The sequence below is a fragment of the Entelurus aequoreus genome, linkage group LG01, assembly GCF_033978785.1.
Source record: "Entelurus aequoreus isolate RoL-2023_Sb linkage group LG01, RoL_Eaeq_v1.1, whole genome shotgun sequence".
Taxonomy (NCBI): domain Eukaryota; kingdom Metazoa; phylum Chordata; class Actinopteri; order Syngnathiformes; family Syngnathidae; genus Entelurus; species Entelurus aequoreus.
In genome coordinates, this window is record NC_084731.1 from 10,600,142 (window position 1) to 10,621,719 (window position 21,578).

The 21,578-nt window shown below is 37.8% G+C and overlaps 1 protein-coding gene across 6 annotated transcripts in view; it reads right to left on the bottom strand.

The window, feature by feature from the left end:
* The window catches only part of LOC133648080 (inositol polyphosphate-4-phosphatase type I A-like), a 94,430-nt gene that overhangs the window by 17,091 nt on the left and 55,761 nt on the right, over positions 1–21,578 (bottom strand). For all 6 annotated transcript variants that reach the window (XM_062043891.1, XM_062043898.1, XM_062043883.1 and 3 more), the window contains 8 exons: positions 15,407–15,478; positions 15,123–15,295; positions 14,925–15,048; positions 10,102–10,169; positions 5,008–5,207; positions 4,825–4,922; positions 4,640–4,752; positions 4,416–4,570 (listed from right to left, as the gene is read on the bottom strand). In XM_062043891.1, coding sequence (XP_061899875.1) covers positions 4,416–4,570; positions 4,640–4,752; positions 4,825–4,922; positions 5,008–5,207; positions 10,102–10,169; positions 14,925–15,048; positions 15,123–15,295; positions 15,407–15,478 — 1,003 coding nt within the window. The remainder of the gene's footprint in view (positions 1–4,415; positions 4,571–4,639; positions 4,753–4,824; positions 4,923–5,007; positions 5,208–10,101; positions 10,170–14,924; positions 15,049–15,122; positions 15,296–15,406; positions 15,479–21,578) is intronic.

Below are 21,578 nucleotides of genomic sequence, written 5' to 3' on the forward strand. Positions count from 1 at the left end.
TGTTTTTGATGTTGATTTAATAAAAAAATTTAAAAAAAAAAAATTTTTTGTTTTTTTTAATTTCTTGTGCGGGGCTGCATGGGATTCTGGGTATTTGTTGTGTTGTGTTTATGTTGTGTTACAGTGCAGATGTTCTCCAGAAATGTGTTTGTCATTCTTTTTTGGTGTGGGTTCAAAGTGTGGCGCATATTTGTAACGTAACAGTGTTAAAGTTGTTTTATACGGCTATACCGTCAGTGTAAGCTGTGTGGCTGTTGAAGTAGTACGCCTTGCTGTCACTTACGTGAGCAAGCTGAAACTGCATTCTACATGTGGTCGAGCAGGTAGGTACACTGTTTGGGCAGACTGTAGAGGGCGCCAAAAGCAGCGCCATCACACCCTGATATCCGGGAGTCTCCCGGAAACAATGAGGGGGTTGGCAAGTATGACGCTATCAAGCGCCATTCATTCAAAACTCGCGGGCCGCACTAACATCAAATTTCCATATTAAGGTGCGTGCCGGTGCGTGTGTCTGAGACCCCTGGTTAACATAGCACAAAGCAATTTAAGCTTTGTATGCGGTGTTTTTTATTTTAAATTTTAATTTTTTTTTGTGGCTCCCATTGTTTTCTTTAATTTGTGAAACTTGCCAAAATGGCTCTGTGAGTTTTGGTAAAGGTTGCCGACCCCTGATCTTGATGGTATCAGTGTAGAAACATACTGTACTACTCTTCAATACGTCATCAGCCTGATTTGTTTAAACTACCCTGAATTGTGAAATGTGGTTTCAACACAAACTACACACTTTTTACAAGAACCTATAGTTCCAGGAATTAACGATTCCAATAAACCTAAAATTCCTGAACTTTTGCTGTAAAAAGTCCTATTGATGTGGCAGCTGATCGAACAAAAAGAAAAGATCCAACATACCGGAAGCAGGTCAGCCATGAGACATGCTACGAAATGAAGACTCGACTGGGAATGCAGTTACACAATTTCATGGATCAAATACTAGAATTCAAGTTTGATAAGTAGGTGAATGCTTTCCAACATTTGAGGCCAGCAGAGAAGGCCATGTTGGTTCACCACTGGTAAAGTTCCAGTAAGGGGAGGTCATCTTCAGCACCCCTTTTATGCATGTTGTGACATTAAAAAAAGAAATAAAGTGGAACCTCGATTTCTGAACCCGTTTATTTGCGAACTTTTCGATTTACGAACTTTTTGGTCGAGCCAAGTATGTGCGAGCCAAGTCTCTGTGTACAAACGCTTGATTGAGTCACGCCTGCCAGACTAAACACTGACTCATCATTGTAGCGTACACTCACTTTCTGCACATAATAGTCACATCATAGTGCTTCATTCAGTGTAACTTCTACTACACGAGTTTCTGCACATAATAGTCACATCATAGCTCAGAAGCCCCCCGTCTTTGGCGCTCGGTGTCTGCTTCTTTTTTCGTCTGCTCCTTGCGGGTAGATTTTGATTTCTTAAATGTTTAATATTTTAGAAACATGGTTGTTAAAGTTAAGGAGTTTTGTTATTTTGAATGTTTGTGAGGGCACCATAGTGGCTTGTGTGTGTGTTGGCAGCGCATACAGGACAGTTCAGCTGGTTGTTTTGGCTTGTTATTAAAAAGAAAGTTCATCCATTGTTATGTTTGTCTGTCTCTAAACAAGAAAAGAAGCAGCCTCACCCCAGAGCATGTAGACATGCTAACCTTTCTTCATTACAACTGTTAGTCACTCACTGGAATGAGTAGAATTGGTTGGACTGGATGTTTATTTTGCACATTTTAAAAGCAATACTTAATGTTTACAGTGCTCCAGAATATTTAGATTGGCACTTTTTTGGGCTGGATGTTTATCTTTATTTTTGCACATTTTAAAGCAAAATAAGCAATACTTTTACTTTTGTTGAAATGTTTACACTGTTGTTACAGAATATTTCGTTTTGCACTTTTTTGTATTGGATGTTTATCTTTATTTTTGCACATTTTAAAGCAAATTAAGCAATACTTTTACTTTTGAAATGCTTATACTATTGCAGAATATTAAGATTTGCACTGGATGTTGACTTTTATATTTGCACATTAAAAAGCAAATAAGCTACTTTTAATTTTGTTAAATGTTAAAAGTTTTAAATGTTTACATTGTTACAGAATATTTTGTCATGTTGTTGTCAATGTTGACTGAGTGGCCATACTTCTTTTTTTTGTAAATAAAAGCCATGCCTTTTGAAAAAACTGGCCTACATTTATTTTTTCATCTTCATTTTAAATAAATAAAATAATCGGTAAAAGGAAAAATAATCTATAGATTAATAGAAAAAAATTAAGGAGTTTTGTTATTTTGAATGTTTGTGAGGGCACCATAGTGGCTTGTGTGTGTGTTGGCAGCGCATACAGGACAGTTCAGCTGGTTATTAAAAAGAAAGTTCATCCGTTGTTATGTTTGTCTGCTGGGAATATTGTAAACAAGAAAAGAACCAGAGCATGTAGACATGCTAACCTTTCTTCATTACAACTGTTTGTCACTCACTGGAATGAGTAGAATTGGTTGGACTGAATGTTTATTTTGTACATTTTAAAAGCAATACTTAATGTTTACAGTGCTCCAGAATATTTAGATTGGCACTTTTTTGTGCTGGATGTTTATCTTTATTTTTGCACATTTTAAAGCAAAATAAGCAATACTTTTACTTTTGTTGAAATGTTTACACTGTTGTTACAGAATATTTCGTTCTGCACTTTTTTGTATTGGATGTTTATCTTTATTTTTGCACATTTTAAAGCAAAATAAGCAATACTTTTACTTTTGAAATGCTTATACTATTGCACAATATTAAGATTTGCACTGGATGTTTACTTGTATATTTGCACATTAAAAAGCAAATAAGCTACTTTTAATTTTGTTAAATGTTAAAAGTTTTAAATGTTTACATTGGTACAGAATATTTTGTCATGTTGTTGTCAATGTTGACTGAGTGGCCATACTTTTTTTTTTTGTAAATAAAAGCCATGCCTTTTGAAAAAACTGGCCTACATTTGTTTTTTCATCTTCATTTTAAATAAAAAAAATAATCGGTAAAAGGAAAAATAATCTATAGATTAATCGAAAAAAATTAAGGAGTTTTGTTATTTTGAATGTTTGTGAGGGCACCATAGTGGCTTGTGTGTGTGTTGGCAGCACATACAGGACAGTTCAGCTGGTTGTTTTGGCTTGTTATTAAAAAGAAAGTTCATCCATTGTTATGTTTGTCTGCTGGGAATATTGTAAACAAGAAAAGAACCAGAGCATGTAGACATGCTAACCTTTCTTCATTACAACTGTTAGTCACTCACTGGAATGAGTAGAATTGGTTGGACTGGATGTTTATTTTGCACAATTTAAAAGCAATACTTAATGTTTACAGTGCTCCAGAATATTTAGATTGGCACTTTTTTGGGCTGGATGTTTATCTTTATTTTTGCACATTTTAAAGCAAAATAAGCAATACTTTTACTTTTGTTGAAATGTTTACACTGTTGTTACAGAATATTTCGTTTTGCACTTTTTTGTATTGGATGTTTATCTTTATTTTTGCACATTTTAAAGCAAAATAAGCAATACTTTTACTTTTGTTGAAATGTTTACACTGTTGTTACAGAATATTTCGTTTTGCACTTTTTTGTATTGGATGTTTATCTTTATTTTTGCACATTTTAAAGCAAAATAAGCAATACTTTTACTTTTGAAATGCTTATACTATTGCACAATATTAAGATTTGCACTGGATGTTTACTTTTATATTCGCACATTAAAAAGCAAATAAGCTACTTTTAATTTTGTTAAATGTTATAAATGTTTACATTGTTACAGAATATATAAACTCACTCATTTTGTCATGTTGTTGTCAATGTTGACTGAGTGGCCATACTTTTTTTTTTTGTAAATAAAATCCATGCCTTTTGAAAAAACTGGCCTACATTTATTTTTTCATCTTCATTTGAAATAAAAAAATAATCGGTAAAAGGAAAAAAAAAAATCTATAGATTAATTGAAAAAATCTATAGATTAATCGAAATAAATAAATTAAAAAAATCTATAAATTAATCGATAGAAAAATAATCGTTAGCTGCAGCCTTATTTAAGTTGTGTTCAAAGTGTGCAACCCTTCATTAAAATAGGAACTTTAGTCAAATCTGTAACCCATTATTCATGTGCACATTGTTTTGAATTGGGAACTAATTAAATGAACTTTTCGATTTTCATAAACTGTTGAAGAATTGAGTAAGTTGGTAAATTGAGGTCCACGGTAATTTTGAAATTCCCTCGTTAAACTCAATTCCTCAGTCTCCTGCGAGCATGCATGAGTGACCAGCACGATGCTAAGCAGCGATGAGGACAGAATAGTGCTGGGTAGAACGTTTCAAAGTCCAAAAAGCCAAAGAGTCCTACCTGCGCATACAATCCAGGGCCTGGGTGAAGACCTGCGGCGCCATGCCGTGCTCGTGCTGCAGGATCAGACACTGCTCCAGGGTGATCGACATGGCCGTCCGGTCCTTGGCGCTTTTGCAGCTGGTGAAACGAACGCCGTTAAGCCGGCGACAGATCTGAGATCGGAATAGAGAATCATTGAGTCTGACAATGAGATGGAATGATTTAATGGAAAGGGAGTTCACCTCAGCCGATTGCCACAAGATGTCCACATTCTTATTTTTCCTAGACTCCACGTTCTTGCCCAGAAACCTGAGCAACTCCGGGAGACAAGTCTGAGAACGGGACCTTGGGAGGCCTGGTGGTTGCAAGCATAAGTACTGAGTCCACTTACTGGTAGATGTGAGCTTCGTTCTTTCTCAACACTTACAGTCCTCAGGCAGAACTTCTTTAAATTGTTCATAGTAAGAGTTGAGCCTCGTCAAACTTTCCATGTTGATGGTCTCCTGAAGGGATGTGTCTCCAAACCTGAAACACACAAAAACGTCTCCAGTCCAAAGCCAACTGGCAAGTACAAGCTGTTGGATGCCAAACGGGTCTTGGCCACACTCACTTCTCAGCCAGCGTCTGCTGCTCGTTGATGCCCACGTTAAAATGCACCGGCTGGACCCTGAGCAGCATTCCGCTCTGGATCTCCCGTGGCAACGCATCAAACATGCTTCCCGGCAGAGGGATGCGGACGTTGAAGCCGTCACGGTTGCCGGTGATGATCGGCAACATGTCGAGGGCAGAGCTGCCAGTCGCCTGTGTCACCTTCAAGGTGATGACACGGTGTCGTTATGCGGCTTGTAAGGAAATAGCAGCAGCAATATTTGCACTAGCTTTTTTCAGAATTTGCACTGCAAACACTGAAATCTAAGTAAGATGAAATATCTCAAATAAGGGTGATATTTGCTTATTTTCCGTCTGATAAGATAATTCTTCTCACTAAGCAGATTTGATGTTAGAGTGTTTTACTTGTTTTAAGTGTCCTAAATGATCTCAGTAAGATATTACAGCTTGTTGCTGAGATTTGATGAGCTATATTGAGTAAAACATGCTTGAAACTAGAATATCAACTGTTGCAAAGCTGTGTCATCAACACTCACAAGTAGAAAACTACTTTTTTAAAGTCATCATTTCTTATTTCAAGCATGAAAAAAAAAAAATCATGATTTTGACACAATTGTGTCTCTTAATTAAAACAGATGACAGCCAAATGGACTTTGCCGTTTTATTTTCAATGAAACAATAGAAAATACGTACTCATATAGTAGTACAGTTGGCACAGTAAAGGCTGAAGCTTAGAGATGACAGAGCTTTCGCCGCTGCTGCTCCCAACCTCTGGAACGACCTACCTCTTAGTGTTAGACAAGCCTCCTCTCTTCCTGTTTTTAATTCTCTCTTAAAAACATACTTTTATTCCATGGCTTTTAACACTGAGTGATCTCCATCCTGCAATGGCGCCCCATAATACACCTGCTGTGAACCTGTTTTTATATTTTATTTATTCATTTTTTATCGTGTTCTGTTTGTGTTGTGTTGTGTTTGCTCGGTTCTCGTATTATTTTTAACCTGCCCATTGTACAGCACTTTGGCTACCCCTGTGGTAAATTTTTTTAAATGTGCTTTATAAATAAAGTTGATTTGACAGTACAGTAAACTGACAGTTAATATTTAAACATTTAACATTTCAAACAATTTGGAACAGAAATAGTTCATGCACATTCAGATAAATTCCTCAAAGTTACAATTAAAAAATGTTTGGCCGGGGGCCGGGCTGTATATATGCGCACTAATTGACTGAAAGAGCACACACTTGGTGCGATGATGTCATGTTATCCATGGAAAAACGCATTTTTAGAGCATATGATTTGCCTGAGCGGCTAGGAGACCCCGAGAGTAACAAGCGCTTGCCTTGTTGCCTTTCCATTAAGAACAATAAATTAGTTTTTAGTAGAGATTTATCGGCCGATAATATCGGCAGGCCGATATTATCGGCAGGCCGATATTATCGGCCGATAAATGCTTTAAAATGTAATATCGGAAATTATCGGTATCGGTTTTTTATTATCGGTATCATTTTTTTTTGTTTTTCTGTTTTTTTTAATTAAATCAACATAAAAAACACAAGATACACTTACAATTAGTGCACCAACCCAAAAAACCTCCCTCCCCCATTTACACTCATTCACACAAAAGGGTTGTTTCTTTCTGTTATTAATATTCTGCTTCCTACATTATATATCAATATATATCAATACAGTCTGCAAGGGATACAGTCCGTAAGCACACATGATTGTGCGTGCTGCTGCTCCACTAATAGTACTAACCTTTAACAGTTAATTTGACTCATTTTCATTCATTACTAGTTTCTATGTAACTGTTTTTATATTGTTGTACTTTCTTTTTTATTCAAGAAAATGTTTTTAATTTATTTATCTTATTTTACTAATTTTTTTAAAAAGTACCTTATCTTCACCATACCTGGTTGTCCAAATTAGGCATAATAATGTGTTAATTCCATGACTGCATATATCGGTTGATATCGGTATCGGTAATTAAAGAGTTGGACAATATCGGAATATCGGATATCGGCAAAAAGCCATTATCGGACATCCCTACTCACAGGTATAAAACTACTTTTTTAAAGTAATAACTTCTTACTCCAAGCATTACAAAAAAAAAATCATGATTTTGACACAATTGTGTGTCATAATTAAAACAGATGACAGCCAAATGGACTTTGCTGTTTTACTTCCAATGAAACAATAGAAAACACGCAATAAAAGTTCACCTCCAGGCAGCTACAACCCTAAACTAACACCCTCCCCGGATTGCTAATAATCAAATGTAAACAATCAAATGCAGATTCTTTTTCTTATGCCTTCTGATCTCTCTCTCTCTCTCTCTCTATGTCCACTACCCCCCCCCCCCACCCCCCCACCCCACCCCCCCTCCACTCCCCTGATTGTAAATAATGTAAATAATTCAATGTGATTATCTTGTGTGATGACTGTATTATGATGATAGTATATATGATAGTATATATCTGTATCATGAATCAATTTAAGTGGACCCCGACTTAAACAAGTTGAAAAACTTATTCGGGTGTTACCATTTAGTGGTCAATTGTACGGAATATGTACTTCACTGTGCAACCTACTAATAAAAGTCTCAATCAATCAAAAAAACGTACTCATATAGTAGTACAGCTGGCACAGTACAGTAAACTGACAGTTAATATTTAAACATTTAACATTTCAAACAATTTGGAACAGAAATAGTTCATGCACATTCAGATAAAGTCCTCAAAATGACAATTAAAGCATATATGCGCACTAATTGACTGAAAGAGCACGCACTTGGCATGATGATGTCATGTTATCCATGGAAAAATGCATTTTTAGAGCATATGATTTGCCTGAGCGGCTAGGAGACCCCGAGAGTAACAAGCGCTTGCCTTGTTGCCTTTCCATTAAGAACAATAAATTAGTTTTTAGTAGAGATTTATCGGCAGATAATATCGGCAGGCCAATATTATCGGCCGATAAATGCTTTAAAATGTAATATCGGAAATTATCGGTATCGTTTTTTTATTATCGGTATCGTTTTTTTTTGTTTTTTGTTTGTTTTTCTGTTTTTTTTAATTAAATCCACATAAAAAACACAAGATACACTTACAATTAGTGCACCAACCCAAAAAAACTCCCTTCCCCATTTACACTCATTCACACAAAAGGGTTGTTTCTTTCTGTTATTAATATTCTGCTTCCTACATTATATATCAATATATATCAATACAGTCTGCAAGGGATACAGTCCGTAAGCACACATGATTGTGCGTGCTGCTGCTCCACTAATAGTACTAACCTTTAACAGCTAATGTTACTCATTTTCATTAATTACTAGTTTCTATGTAACTGTTTTTGTATTGTTGTACTTTCTTTTTTATTCAAGAAAATGTTTTTAATTTATTTATCTTATTTTACTGATTTTTTTAAAAAGTACCTTATCTTCACCATACCTGGTTGTCCAAATTAGGCATAATAATGTGTTAAATCCACGACTGCATATATCGGTTGATATCGGTATCGGTAATTAAAGAGTTGGACAATATCGGAATATCGGACATTGGCAAAAAGCCATTATCGGACATCCCTACTCACAAGTATAAAACTAATTTTTTAAAGTAATAACTTCTTACTCCAAGCATTACAAAAAAAAAATCATGATTTTGACACAATTGTGTGTCATAATTAAAACAGATGACAGCCAAATGGACTTTGCTGTTTTACTTCCAATGAAACAATAGAAAACACGTACTCATATAGTAGTACAGTTGGCACAGTACAGTAAACTGACAGTTAATATTTAAACATTTAACATTTCAAACAATTTGGAACAGAAATAGTTCATGCACATTCAGATAAAGTCCTCAAAATTACAATTAAAACATTTTTGGCCGGGGGCCGGGCTGTATATATGCGCACTAATTGACTGAAAGAGCACGCACTTGGTGCGATGATGTCATGTTATCCATGGAAAAACACATTTTTAGACCATATGATTTGCCTGAGCGGCTAGGAGACCCCGAGAGTAACAAGCGCTTGCCTTGTTGCCTTTCCATTAAGAACAATAAATTAGTTTTTAGTAGAGATTTATCGGCCGATAATATCGGCAGGCCGATATTATCGGCCGATAAATGCTTTAAAATGTAATATCGGAAATTATCGGTATCGGTTTTTTATTATCGGTATCGTTTTTTTTTTTTTTTTTTTATTAAATCAACATAAAAAACACAAGATACACTTACAATTAGTGCACCAACCCAAAAAACCTCCCTCCCCCATTTACACTCATTCACACAAAAGGGTTGTTTCTTTCTGTTATTAATATTCTGCTTCCTACATTATATATCAATATATATCAATACAGTCTGCAAGGGATACAGTCCGTAAGCACACATGATTGTGCGTGCTGCTGCTCCACTAATAGTACTAACCTTTAACAGTTAATTTTACTCATTTTCATTAATTACTAGTTTATATGTAACTGTTTTTATATTGTTGTACTTTCTTTTGTATTCAAGAAAATGTTTTTAATTTATTTATCTTATTTTTTATTTTTTTTTAAAGGACCTTATCTTTACCATACCTGGTTGTCCAAATTAGGCATAATAATGTGTTAATTCCACGACTGTATATATCGGTATCGGTTGATATCGGTATCGGTAATTAAAGAGTTGGACAATATCGGAATATCGGCAAAAAGCCATTATCGGACATCCCTAGTTTTTAGTATAAGTTTGCTGGTTTCAAGAAATGTAATGCCGAGCGCATATCATTATGTCAAGATAATGGCACTAGCATTTACTTCATTTAAGAATATTTTTCAACATATTGAGCAAAAAGGTCTCTTTTTTTCCTACCAAGAAAAGTGCACTTGTTATTAGTGAGAATATACTTATTTGAAGGTATTTTTGGGTTCATTGAGGTTAGCTAATTTGACTTGTTTTGGAAAGTCTTGACCAGCCAAATGTTCTTGTTCTATTGGCAGATCATTTTGCTTAGTTCAAATAAAATACCCCTCATTTTTGTATTTTTTTCCCTTGTTTTTGAACACTGACTTTTTGCAGTGTGCAGCAGCAACATTGTCACACGTGTACCTTAAAGGTGACATTCCGCAGATCCATTACGCCGATGCTCATGTCCTCCAACATGGCCAACTCCTCTCCTAAGAACACATACACCAACACAGTACACCTTTTCAAAAGTCCAATTTCACCACTCACATGAGACACATTACATTACATACGGGGTAGAAAACAATTTTTTCCACAGGTATGCACTTCCTCTGTGGGGGTGGATTGCGTGCAGTTTATTCTTATAGCCTCACCCGGAATAAAACTCATTCTGTTAACTGACCATCTGTTGGTTTGAATTGAAGTTTGCCAAATGACGCCATCTACTGGACTGATTTGTATAATGACAAGTCAACCAGGCAAATCATTACTGATGTGATTGTGAGCTCGGAAGAGCAGACAGCGCTACATTTTCTGTAGTGGACCAAAGGACCACATATTCAGGCCTGTGCCAACACCCAAAAATCCTAAACATGTCCATCTGACAACTTATGACATGCTCGGTGATGTTGCACTAAGCCAGGGGTCACCAACCTTTTTGAAACCAAGAGCAACTTCTTGGGTAGTGATTAATGCGAAGGGCTACCAGTTTGATACACACTTAAATAAATTGCCAGAAATAGCCAATTTGCTCAATTGACCTTTAACTCCATGTTATTATTAATAATTAATGATATTTACACTTAATTGAACGGTTTAAAAGAGGAGAAAACACGAAAAAAATGACAATTACATTTTGAAACATAGTTTATCTTCAATTTCGACTCTTTAAAATTCAAAATTCAACCGAAAAAAAGAAGAGAAAAACTTAAAAAAAGAATTTATGGAACATCATTAGTAATTTTTCCTGATTAAGATTAATTTTAGAATTTTGATGACATGTTTTAAATAGGTTAAAATCCAATCTACACTTTGTTAGAATATATAACAAATTGGACCAAGCTATATTTCTAACAAAGACAAATCATTATTTCTTCTAGATTTTCCAGAACAAAAATTTTAAAATAAATTCAAAAGACTTTGAAATAAGATTTAAATTTGATTTTACAGATTTGCTAGATTTGCCAGAATATAATAATAATAAGTTTGAAGAAATATTTCACAAATATTCTTCGTCGAAAAAACAGAAGCTAAAATGAAGAATTAAATTTAAAAAATTATTTATTATTCTTTACAATACTTTTTTTTTAACTTGAACATTGATTTAAATTGTCAGGAAAGAAGAGGAAGGAATTTAAAAGGTAAAAAGGTATATGTGTTTAAAAATCCTAAAATCATTTTTAAAGTTGTATTTTTTCTCTAAAATTGTCTTTCTGAAAGTTATAAGAAGCAAAGTAAAAAAATTAATGAATTTATTTGAGACCAAGTCTTTAAAATATTTTCAAATTCTATTTGAGTTTTGTCTCTCTTAGAATTAAAAATGTCGGGCAAAGCGAGACCAGCTTGCTAGTAAATAAATAAAATGTAAAAAATAGAGGCAGCTCACTGGTAAGTGCTGCTATTTGAGCTATTTTTAGAACAGGCCGGCGGGCTACTCATCTGGTCCTTACGGGCTACCTGGTGCCCGCGGGCACCGCGTTGGTGACCCCTGCACTAAGATCATGCAGTAAAACACTTTAAGACCAATGTCTTGGAAACATATATACTTTCTTAGTTGAATTTGGTTGCTAGTTGTGTGTCAAACTCCAACCTGGAGAAGTGAATAGCACTTTATCAGGCCTCTACCTACAGACTTGTACAACTTGAGTGTACCACCCGAAGACTAATGGTATAGCTCTTAAGATCACTGAGGTAGGCAAGCCCCTTACCACAACAAGGTGGCAATCCCTCAGGGGGGGACTAAAAATTTATTTGAACTTAATGGCCTAACTATTCAATTGAATTTACCGTATTTCCTTGAATAGCCGCAGGGGCGCTAATTAATTTAAAACCTCCTGTCACTCCGGTGCTTACCAGAAGCCTGCGGGATGGCCAAGCATGCGCTAATTATTTTAAAACCTCTTCTCACTCCGGCGCTTACCTTATCACGAAAAGCACATTTAATAAAAAAAACATTATTATTGTCTTACCTTTAGGTATAAATGAGTCCATGCCAGTTCCTTTTGAAGAAAAGCATCGATATAGAAGTCTTCCTTATCTTTCTTCAGTTTTAAAAGTCTCTCTGTCTCGATGGAGATCTTCCTTTTAAGTATTACCTCCTGCTTCGATTGGAAGTCCAGTTTAGAAAACTGTTTTATTTTAGATATGTAATCCTCCATGGCAAAAGTCCAAGCAAACAATGGCTGCGCACTCTTGCTGCCGGTTATCTTCTTCTGCTGCACCGGTGTTCTGCAGTACCAGCAGTCGCAAGAAGGATCACTAGCGCCCTCTACCACCAGGAGGCGGGAATAATTTAATGACTCATATTTGACCCGGCGGAAGTGCCAAGCATGCGCTAATTATTTTGCGAAACGAGTTTGACCCGGCTGTAATTCGAGGCATGCGAATACCATATTCCCGGCGCCAATTCAAGGAAATACGGTAAGCCTAATTAGGACTTCACACACATTAGTCCATATTTACAAAAGTGACTTATGAATAATACAGAAACATACTTCTCAAACTAGTTCATCATCAGCTGCATCATGCCTCAAAGTTTCTGCATTCTCCACTCATTTACACAGAAACCTACCAGTGCTGCCCACACTCTAGACTTAGCATTGGTTTAATTGTGTTTTACCAACAGTCAACAGTCCTCCTTGTAGCCGGTCTGCTTTTGTGCTGAGTCCAATACGGACATCTTATCAAAGGAGAAAAATAAATGTCTTCTATGCACGCTCAAATAAACAAGTGGACCTATAGCTCTATGGCCATAAGTTGGAGTGTAAACTATGTTACCGTGTGACACATCCAACCTTTGATCAGTCACATGTCCGAGGTTTGAGAAGAACCTGCTCTGCCCCTATGTAAAGCCGACCTCGGAAGAGACCCCGACCGATGTGCTTGCTGGCAAATTCTGCTTTAAAATACACCTCAAGGGGACATCATATGAAACCAAGGTCATTTGCAATCATTTCCCTTTAATGGAAGCAACGAGTCTAAAGTAAAAGTTTAAAATACCATCTAAAAGTAAAACACGTTTTTTAAGGAATAGCCAGTTCAAAATGTATACTCAATAAAATAATACAGCGGCAGCGAACAGCTGCAATCAATCTCCGGCAATCTGCACACTTGGAGCTGATGATCAGACCTGCCTTCAAAAGCCTGCACAACCTGCCATCCCTGGCTGGAATATAGTCTTCTGTACCGTAAACCGATAACCCAGCTTTATGCTCTCTCTCTCTCTCTCTCTCTGTGTTTTCCCCTCCGTGTTTCATTGCTCTTCCTTGTCATCCTCCCCAGCAATCTGCCTTCGTCCCCGCGTGATCGAGCTGTGCGCCTCGACTTCTCTTTTGGACTTTGGACTGCCACCCTCGATCCTCGACCCCTCGCATGGACACGGACTCTGACGCCTCTCTCTCGCCCTGGATCATCTGCCTGCTCCACGGACTGCCTTCCTGCCTTGTTCCTTCTCCTCGTTTCAACATTTGGTAAAACACTACAGCCTCACACACACACACCTTGGATTTTGTCACACACCATTCCTTAGTTTAAGTATATTTAATATTGTGTTTTATTATATATATTGTACATATATATATACATATATAATAAAAATACACTACCGTTCAAAAGTTTGGGGTCACCCAAACAATTTTGTGGAATAGCCTTCATTTCTAAGAACAAGAATAGACTGTCGAGTTTCAGATGAAAGTTCTCTTTTTCTGGCCATTTTGAGCGTTTAATTGACCCCACAAATGTGATGCTCCAGAAACTCAATCTGCTCTACGGAAGGTCAGTTTTGTAGCTTCTGTAACGAGCTAAACTCTTTTCAGATGTGTGAACATGATTGCACAAGGGTTTTCTAATCATCAATTAGCCTTCTGAGCCAACGAGCAAACACATTGTACCATTAGAACACTGGAGTGATAGTTGCTGGAAATGGGCCTCTATACACCTATGTAGATATTGCACCAAAATGCAGACATTTGCAGCTAGAATAGTAATTTACCACATTAGCAATGTATAGAGTGTATTTCTTTCAAGTTAAGACTAGTTTAAAGTTATCTTCATTGAAAAGTACAGTGCTTTTCCTTCAAAAATAAGGACATTTCAATGTGACCCCAAACTTTTGAACGGTAGTGTACATAGAGCTATACCGCCCCCTTGTGGAACTGTGTCGTCACAACTCCCTTCTCCAACCATAACAATAACCCATTTACATTTTTGTGTATAAAATTCTGATAATTTAATAGCACTAATTTAAAAAGTTAAAGTTAAAGTACCTCTGATAGATACATTTTCAAACACTTTATTCAATACTCCAGTGATTCTCAAGCTGTGTACCATGAATTTACCACGAATTGATTTACGGTACGTGGACCCCCGACTTAAACAAGTTGAAAAACTTATTGGGGTGTTACCATTTAGTGGTCAACTGTACGGAATATGTACTGTACTGTGCAATCTACTAATAAAAGTTTCAATCAATCAATCAATCAAAACCACAGTTAAGAATTAAGAATCTCTCAATTAAATATTCAAACATAGTGTTACTGTTCAAACTGTGTATAATGTTATTGTTAATGAAATATACTTGTTAACTTAAACCCTCTGCACATTATGGTGGTACTTGGAGAGCCAAGTGGTTTCTGAGGTGGTACTTGCTGAACAAAGTCGGAGAACCACTGCAATACTCCATTATTCCAAACCCCCATAGAAACCCTCCAGAACCAAGAACCAAAGAGTGTGTCATGAGGTGCTTGTACCGTAGGTGCTGAGGAGGGACTCAAACTGAGCCAGCAGGCCAATGGTGTACAACTGTCGGAGGAACCCGTTGTCCCGGAGACAGTTCCTCAGTTTGATAATGAAGCCGCAGATGAGAGCAGTGAGCTGCACAACACAGACACGCTTGTTACGCCTTCGTCCGACACGCCAGAATAAATGCACCTGTGTAAATGACCGACTGTCTGGCAGAAGACGACATCACGGCGGTACTGCAGGGAAACGTCCATCGCAATTGTGGGTGCGCTGTCCTGCATGAGGAGGAAGACCATGGACTGTTTGGCCTTGTCGCCCATCATGGCCACGCAGTCGGTGAGCGTGGTGAGAAGAGGGTACAACGCCTCGCTCCACTCGCCTAAGAACACAGGTGTGGCAAATTCAAACAACGACCGCCTTTTTGTCAAGTGATCCCAGAAGAGCCAAAGAGACGTAATAGTAAGTGTGCTGGTAATACAGATCATTTTACCTGGGTACGCCTCCTCAACGTTAGGGCTTCCTTCCAGAAGGGATGAAGCGCAACATGGCTGATTGTTGGGCGCTGGAGATGTGCACAGATATTAATGTGGAACCTCATCAATCATTTCAAAATGCAGCTTTCTAAGCATCCAAATACAGCGGAACCTACGAAGTCAAACTGACACACCATCACTCAATTCAGAGTTGGAACTGAATCTAAATACACTGCTCAAAAAAATTAAAGGAACACTTTAAAAACACATCCGATTTCAATGGTGAAAAAAAAAAGTGTGATATCTATACTAATATGGACAGTTTAATGTCTCAGGAACAAAAGGATGCCACACCCTTTGATGGAAATAAAAGTTTTCAGCCTCCAGAGGGCTCAGTATATAGACACCCCAAAAATCAAAGTGAAAAAATGATGTGGCAGGCTCGTCCATTTTGCCTAAATTTCATTTCTGCAACTCAAAATGATTTTCAACATCTTGTGTGGCCCCCACGTGCTCGTATGCATGCTTGACAACATGCTCCTAATGACACCACGGATGGTGTCTTGTGGGATGTCCTCCCAGATCTGTCTAAGGGCATCAGTGAGTCTGAGGAGCAACCTGGCGGCGTCTGATGGACCCAAACATTATGTCCCAGAGGTGTTCTATCGGGTTTAGATCAGGTGATCGTGAGGGCCATTCAATTGTGTCAATTCCTTCGTCCTCCAGATACTGTCTGCATACTCTTGCCACATGAGGCCGGGCATTGTCGTGGACCAGGAGGAACCCAGGACCTACTGCACCAGCGTAGGGTCGGACCATGGGTGCAAGGATTTCATCCCGATACCTAATGGCAGTCAGACTGCCGTTCTGTAGCCTGTAGAGGTCTGTTCGCCCTCCATGGAAATGCCTCCGCAGACCATCACTGACCCACCACCGAACAGGTCATGCTGAATGATGTTGCAGGCAGCATAGCGCTCTCCTTGGCTTCTCCAGACCCTTTCACGTCTATCACAGGTGCTCAGGGTAAACCTGCTCTCATCTGTGAAAAGCACAGACTTGCCAATTCTGCTGTTCTATGGCAAATGCCAATGGAGCTCCACGGTTCTGAGCAGTGAGCACAGGACGTGGTGCCCTGAGGCCACCCTCGTGAAGTCTGTTTCTGACTGAGACATTCACACCAGTAGCCTGCTGGAGGTCATTCTGTAGGGCTCGGGCAGTGCTCAACCTGTTCCTCCTTGCACTAAGCAGCAGATATCGGTCCTGCTGATGGGATGAGGACCGTCTACGGCCCTGTTCAGCTCTCCTAGAGTAACTGCCTGTCTCCTGGAATCTCCTCCATGCTCTGGAGATTGTACTGGGAGACACATCAAATTTTCTTGCAACAGCATGCATGGATGTGCCATCCTGGAGGAGTAGGACAATCTGCGCAACTTCAGGAGGGTTTAGAAATGGCCTCATGCTCCCAGTCGTGATAATGACTCTAGCTAAAGCCAACACTTTTGTAAAAACAGTTAAAAAAAGATCAAGAGGGAGGAACTTGAAATGGCCTCCAGTCCTGTTTTGGGTGCCATCTCATTGTTGCCCCTCTAGTGCACCTGTTGTTAATTCCATCAACACCAATGCAGCTGAAACTGATTAACAACCCCCTCTGCCACGTACCTGACCAAAACCTTATCAGAAAAGTGCAATTGAATTCATGCCATACCCTGATAAAAAACTGTTCCTTTAATTTTTTTGAGCAGTGTATTAACTCCATGTTTGCTTTTCCTAACGTAGTGAAACTGTACTACAAAAAGGGTACCACTGAAGTGCAAATGTGACGACAACATAGAACAGGAAATGTCTGTTGTTCCAACTGTAACTCACTCCAAAAAGCCTCGATTTTCAAGTGGTACTGCTCAGTGGTTAGAGCAGGCCTGGGCAATTATTTTGACTCGGGAGGCCACATTTAGAGAAAAAAATGTGTCTGGGGGCCGGTATATCCATTTTTAGGGACACTAATACAAAACTTCACAATAATGTCCGATTGAATGCTAAAAACGTTATGACAGACCGCCTTCAAGTCCTACTGAAAGCCACTACTAGCGACCACGCAGTCTGATAGTTTATATATCAATGATGAAATCTTAACATTGCAACACGCAATTTTAAATTTCCCGGGGAACTTCCGGTTCAAAACGCCTTTGGAGGATGACGTATGCGCGTGACGTCGCGAGGTCCACGGAAGTGTTTGGACCCTATTGGACACTCTGTTTTCTTCGACAAAATTCCACAGTATTCTGGACATCTGTGTTGGTGAATCTTTTGCAATTTGTTTAATGAACAATGGAGGCTGCAAAGAAGAACGTTGTAGGTGGGATCGGTGTATTAGCGGCTGGCTGTAGCAACACAACAAGGAGGACTTTGTTGGATAGCAGACGCTAGCGCCGGCGACCTCACCTTGACTTCCTACGTCTCCGGGCCGCCGACCGCATCGTCGATCGCTGGAACGCAGGTGAGCACGGGTGTTGATGAGCAGATGAGGGCTGGCTGGCGCAGGTGGAGCGCTAATGTTTTTATCATAGCTCTGACGAGTTCCCGTTGCTAAGTTAGCGTCGTTAGCAACAGCATTGCCAGGCTTCGACAGGCGGCACAGCATTAACCGTGTATTTACATGTCCAGTGTTTGGTTCGGTGTCTCCTGATAGTAGTATTGTTGATCTTCTGTCTATCCTTCCAGTCAGGGATTTATTTATTTTGTTTCTATCTGCATTTGAGACGGATGCTATCACGTTAGCTCATGCTAAAGAGCTTCGTCGATGTATTGTCGTGGAGATAAAAGTCACTGTGAATGTCCATTTCGCCTTCTCGACTCTCATTTTCAAGAGGATATAGTATCCCAGGTGGTTTAAAATACAAATCCGTGATCCACAATAGAAAAAGGAGAGAGTGTGGATTCCAATGAGCCAGCTTGTACCTAAGTTACGGTCAGAGCGAAAAAAGATATCTCTTGAACTGCATTCTAGTCCGTCACTCTAACGTTCCTCATCCACGAATCTTTCATCCTCGCTCAAATTAATGGGGTAATCGTCGCTTTCTCGCTCCGAATCTCTCTCGCTCCATTGTAAACAACGGGGAATTGTGAGCAGCACTACCCCTTGTGACGTCACGCTACTTCCGGTAGGGGCAAGGCTTTTTTTTATCAGCGAGCAAAAGTTGCGAACTTTATTGTCGATTTTCTCTACTAAATCCTTTCAGCAAAAATATGGCAATATCGCGAAATGATCAAGTATGACACATAGAATGGATCTGCTATCCCCGTTTAAATAAAAACAATTCATTTCAGTAGGCCTTTAAAGAACGTAATGGAATTTTTAAATTTTCTATGAACGATAAAACTTTGAATATTGACAAAATGAACGTCACACCCCCTTTTCGATCGACATATTTTACAATCAAGTGAAACGCGACAAAAATGCAACAAACAGTGAAATATGAACGCGAAGGGTACAAAATAAACCCACCTACAATCTGATATATCACTAAGCTTTAGAACTTTGTTGTGAAAAGCTCATTCCGCGTCTGTGGAAACGCTTCCCGCCCACACTGCTTGGTGCCTCGTCTGAGCTGCTGTGACGTAGATGACCATAGTAACTAATTAGATGACCATAGTAACTAATTAGATTACCCTAGTAACTGGTATATCATCCATAAGCGCAGATTCCAACCATTGAAATACTTTGTATAGTTGAAGACTTACGGTCATTAGAAAACATGACAACTAATAATTTACACTGTGAAGCGACTTGCAAGCACAGGCCGTATTTTCTTCAATGTTTTCACCAACAGCACCCACTTCAAGCTCAAGCTCATTTGTATTTAATTGTGCCTTTTAAACGGCGCCAGAACACAACAGAAGTCATTTAATCATAGATAAGGCGTACACCTTTTCTTTTTTATTAAACAAACAAAATAGGACAATGTTATTTACTTTATTTTCACAGTGGAATTGTTTTTCTCTCTCCACATGTCCCCCTGCCACGCTAAATCTAGAGCAGGGGTCACCAACGCGGTGGCCGCGGGCACCAGGTAGCCCGTAAGGACCAGATGAGTAGCCCGCTGGCCTGTTCTAAAAATAGCTCAAATAGCAGCACTTACCAGTGAGCTGCCTCTATTTTTTTAATTGTATTTATTTACTAGCAAGCTGGTCTCGCTTTGCCCGACATTTTTAATTCTAAGAGGGACAAAACTCAAATAGAATTTGAAAATCCAAGAAAATATTCGAAAGACTTGGTCTTCACTTGTTTAAATAAATTCATACATTTTTTTACTTTGCTTCTTATAACTTTCAGAAAGACAATTTTAGAGAAAAAATGATTTTAGGATTTTTAAACACATATACATTTTTACCTTTTAAATTCCTTCCTCTTCTTTCCTGACAATTTAAATCAATGTTCAAGTAAATTCATTTTTTTTATTGTAAAGAATAATAAATACATTTTATAATAATAATAATAATAATACCTGGGATTTATATAGCGCTTTTCTAAGTACCCAAAGTCGCTTTACATGTTAAAAACCCATCATTCATTCACACCTGGTGGTGGTAAGCTACTTTCGTAGCCACAGCTGCCCTGGGGTAGACTGACGGAATTTTTTAATTTAATTCTTAATTTTAGCTTCTATTTTTTTAACAAAGAATATTTGTGAAATATTTCTTCAAACTTATTATGATTAAAATTCAAAACAATTATTCTTGCAAATCTAGAAAATCTGTAGAATCAAATTTAAATCTTATTTCAAAGTCTTTTGAATTTATTTTAAAATTTTTGTTCTGGAAAATCTACAAGAAATAATGATTTCTCTGTTAGAAATATAGCTTGGTCCAATTTGTTATATATTCTAACAAAGTGTAGATTGGATTTTAACCTATTTAAAACATGTCATCAAAATTCTAAAATTAATATTAATCAGGAACAATTACTAATGATGTTCCATAAATTATTTTTTTAATTTTTTCAAAAAGATTCGAATTAGCTAGTTTTCCTCTTCTTTTTTTCGGTTGAATTTTGAATTTTAAAGAGTCGAAATTGAAGATAAACTATGTTTCAAAATTTAATTGTCATTTTTTTCGTGTTTTCTCCTCTTTTAAACCGTTCAATTAAGTGTAAATATCATTAATTATTAATAATAACATAGAGTTAAAGGTAAATTGAGCAAATTGGCTATTTCTGGCAGTTTATTTAAGTGTGTCAAACTGGTAGCCCTTCGCATTAATCACTACCCAAGAAGTAGCTCTTGGTTTCAAAAAGGTTGGTGACCCCTGCACTAGAGGAAACACTGCTCTCTCTCAATGTGCCTGTGCAGCTAAAGATAGTTATATAACCATGACAGTTTCACCCTGGAACTGAATAATTCAATTTCAATGGTAAAAATGGATACTAAATGTGAATAAATTGGAGACTGATCAGGGGTCTCATAACAGATTTTGTCTGGCTGGGGAGGTTCCACTGTACAGGTGCAGAAATGCAGATGTTTATATAAATAAACATTGATTGATTGATTGATTGATGTTTACAATTCTCATGTAAAACATTCTTTTAACTTGACTGGTTTACTCAAAACAAAAGTTGGTCAGACAGAATCGCTGAGTTAGGTAACGGCACAGCTGCAGAGAAAAGGCTACACTGCACTTTTTTGGGGGAATTTTGCCTATCGTTCACAATCAGTATGGATGGATTTTTTAAAATTTGTATGCATTCTAAATAGTAAAAAAATGCGATCAAAGGTCCGCTTGCAATGGAGCCTATGGGAGCCGCTCTAAAAAAAAATCATTTCAGTAGGCCTTTAAAAGTCACTTTATAAGTTAACCCGGCCGTATTGGCATGTGTTGCAATGTTAAGATTTCATCATTGATATATAAACTATCAGACTGCGTGGTCGCTAGTAGTGGCTTTCAGTAGGCCTTTAACCCAAATAGGTGAAGTGGTTGAAAAACACTGCAATAGAGGACCTCCCATTGGCTCCGCTCTAAAGTGACTTTTATTTACATTTATTTATGAGTTAGAATGCATAAAAAAATACATCCGTCGTCATGTCTTTCATAACGATTGCGAACATCAGGCAAAATTCCATTAAAAAAGCGCAGTTCCCCTTTAAGAGCAGCATTTGAAGAAGGAACAAGAGATAGACGGTGCAGAGAAATGGTAGA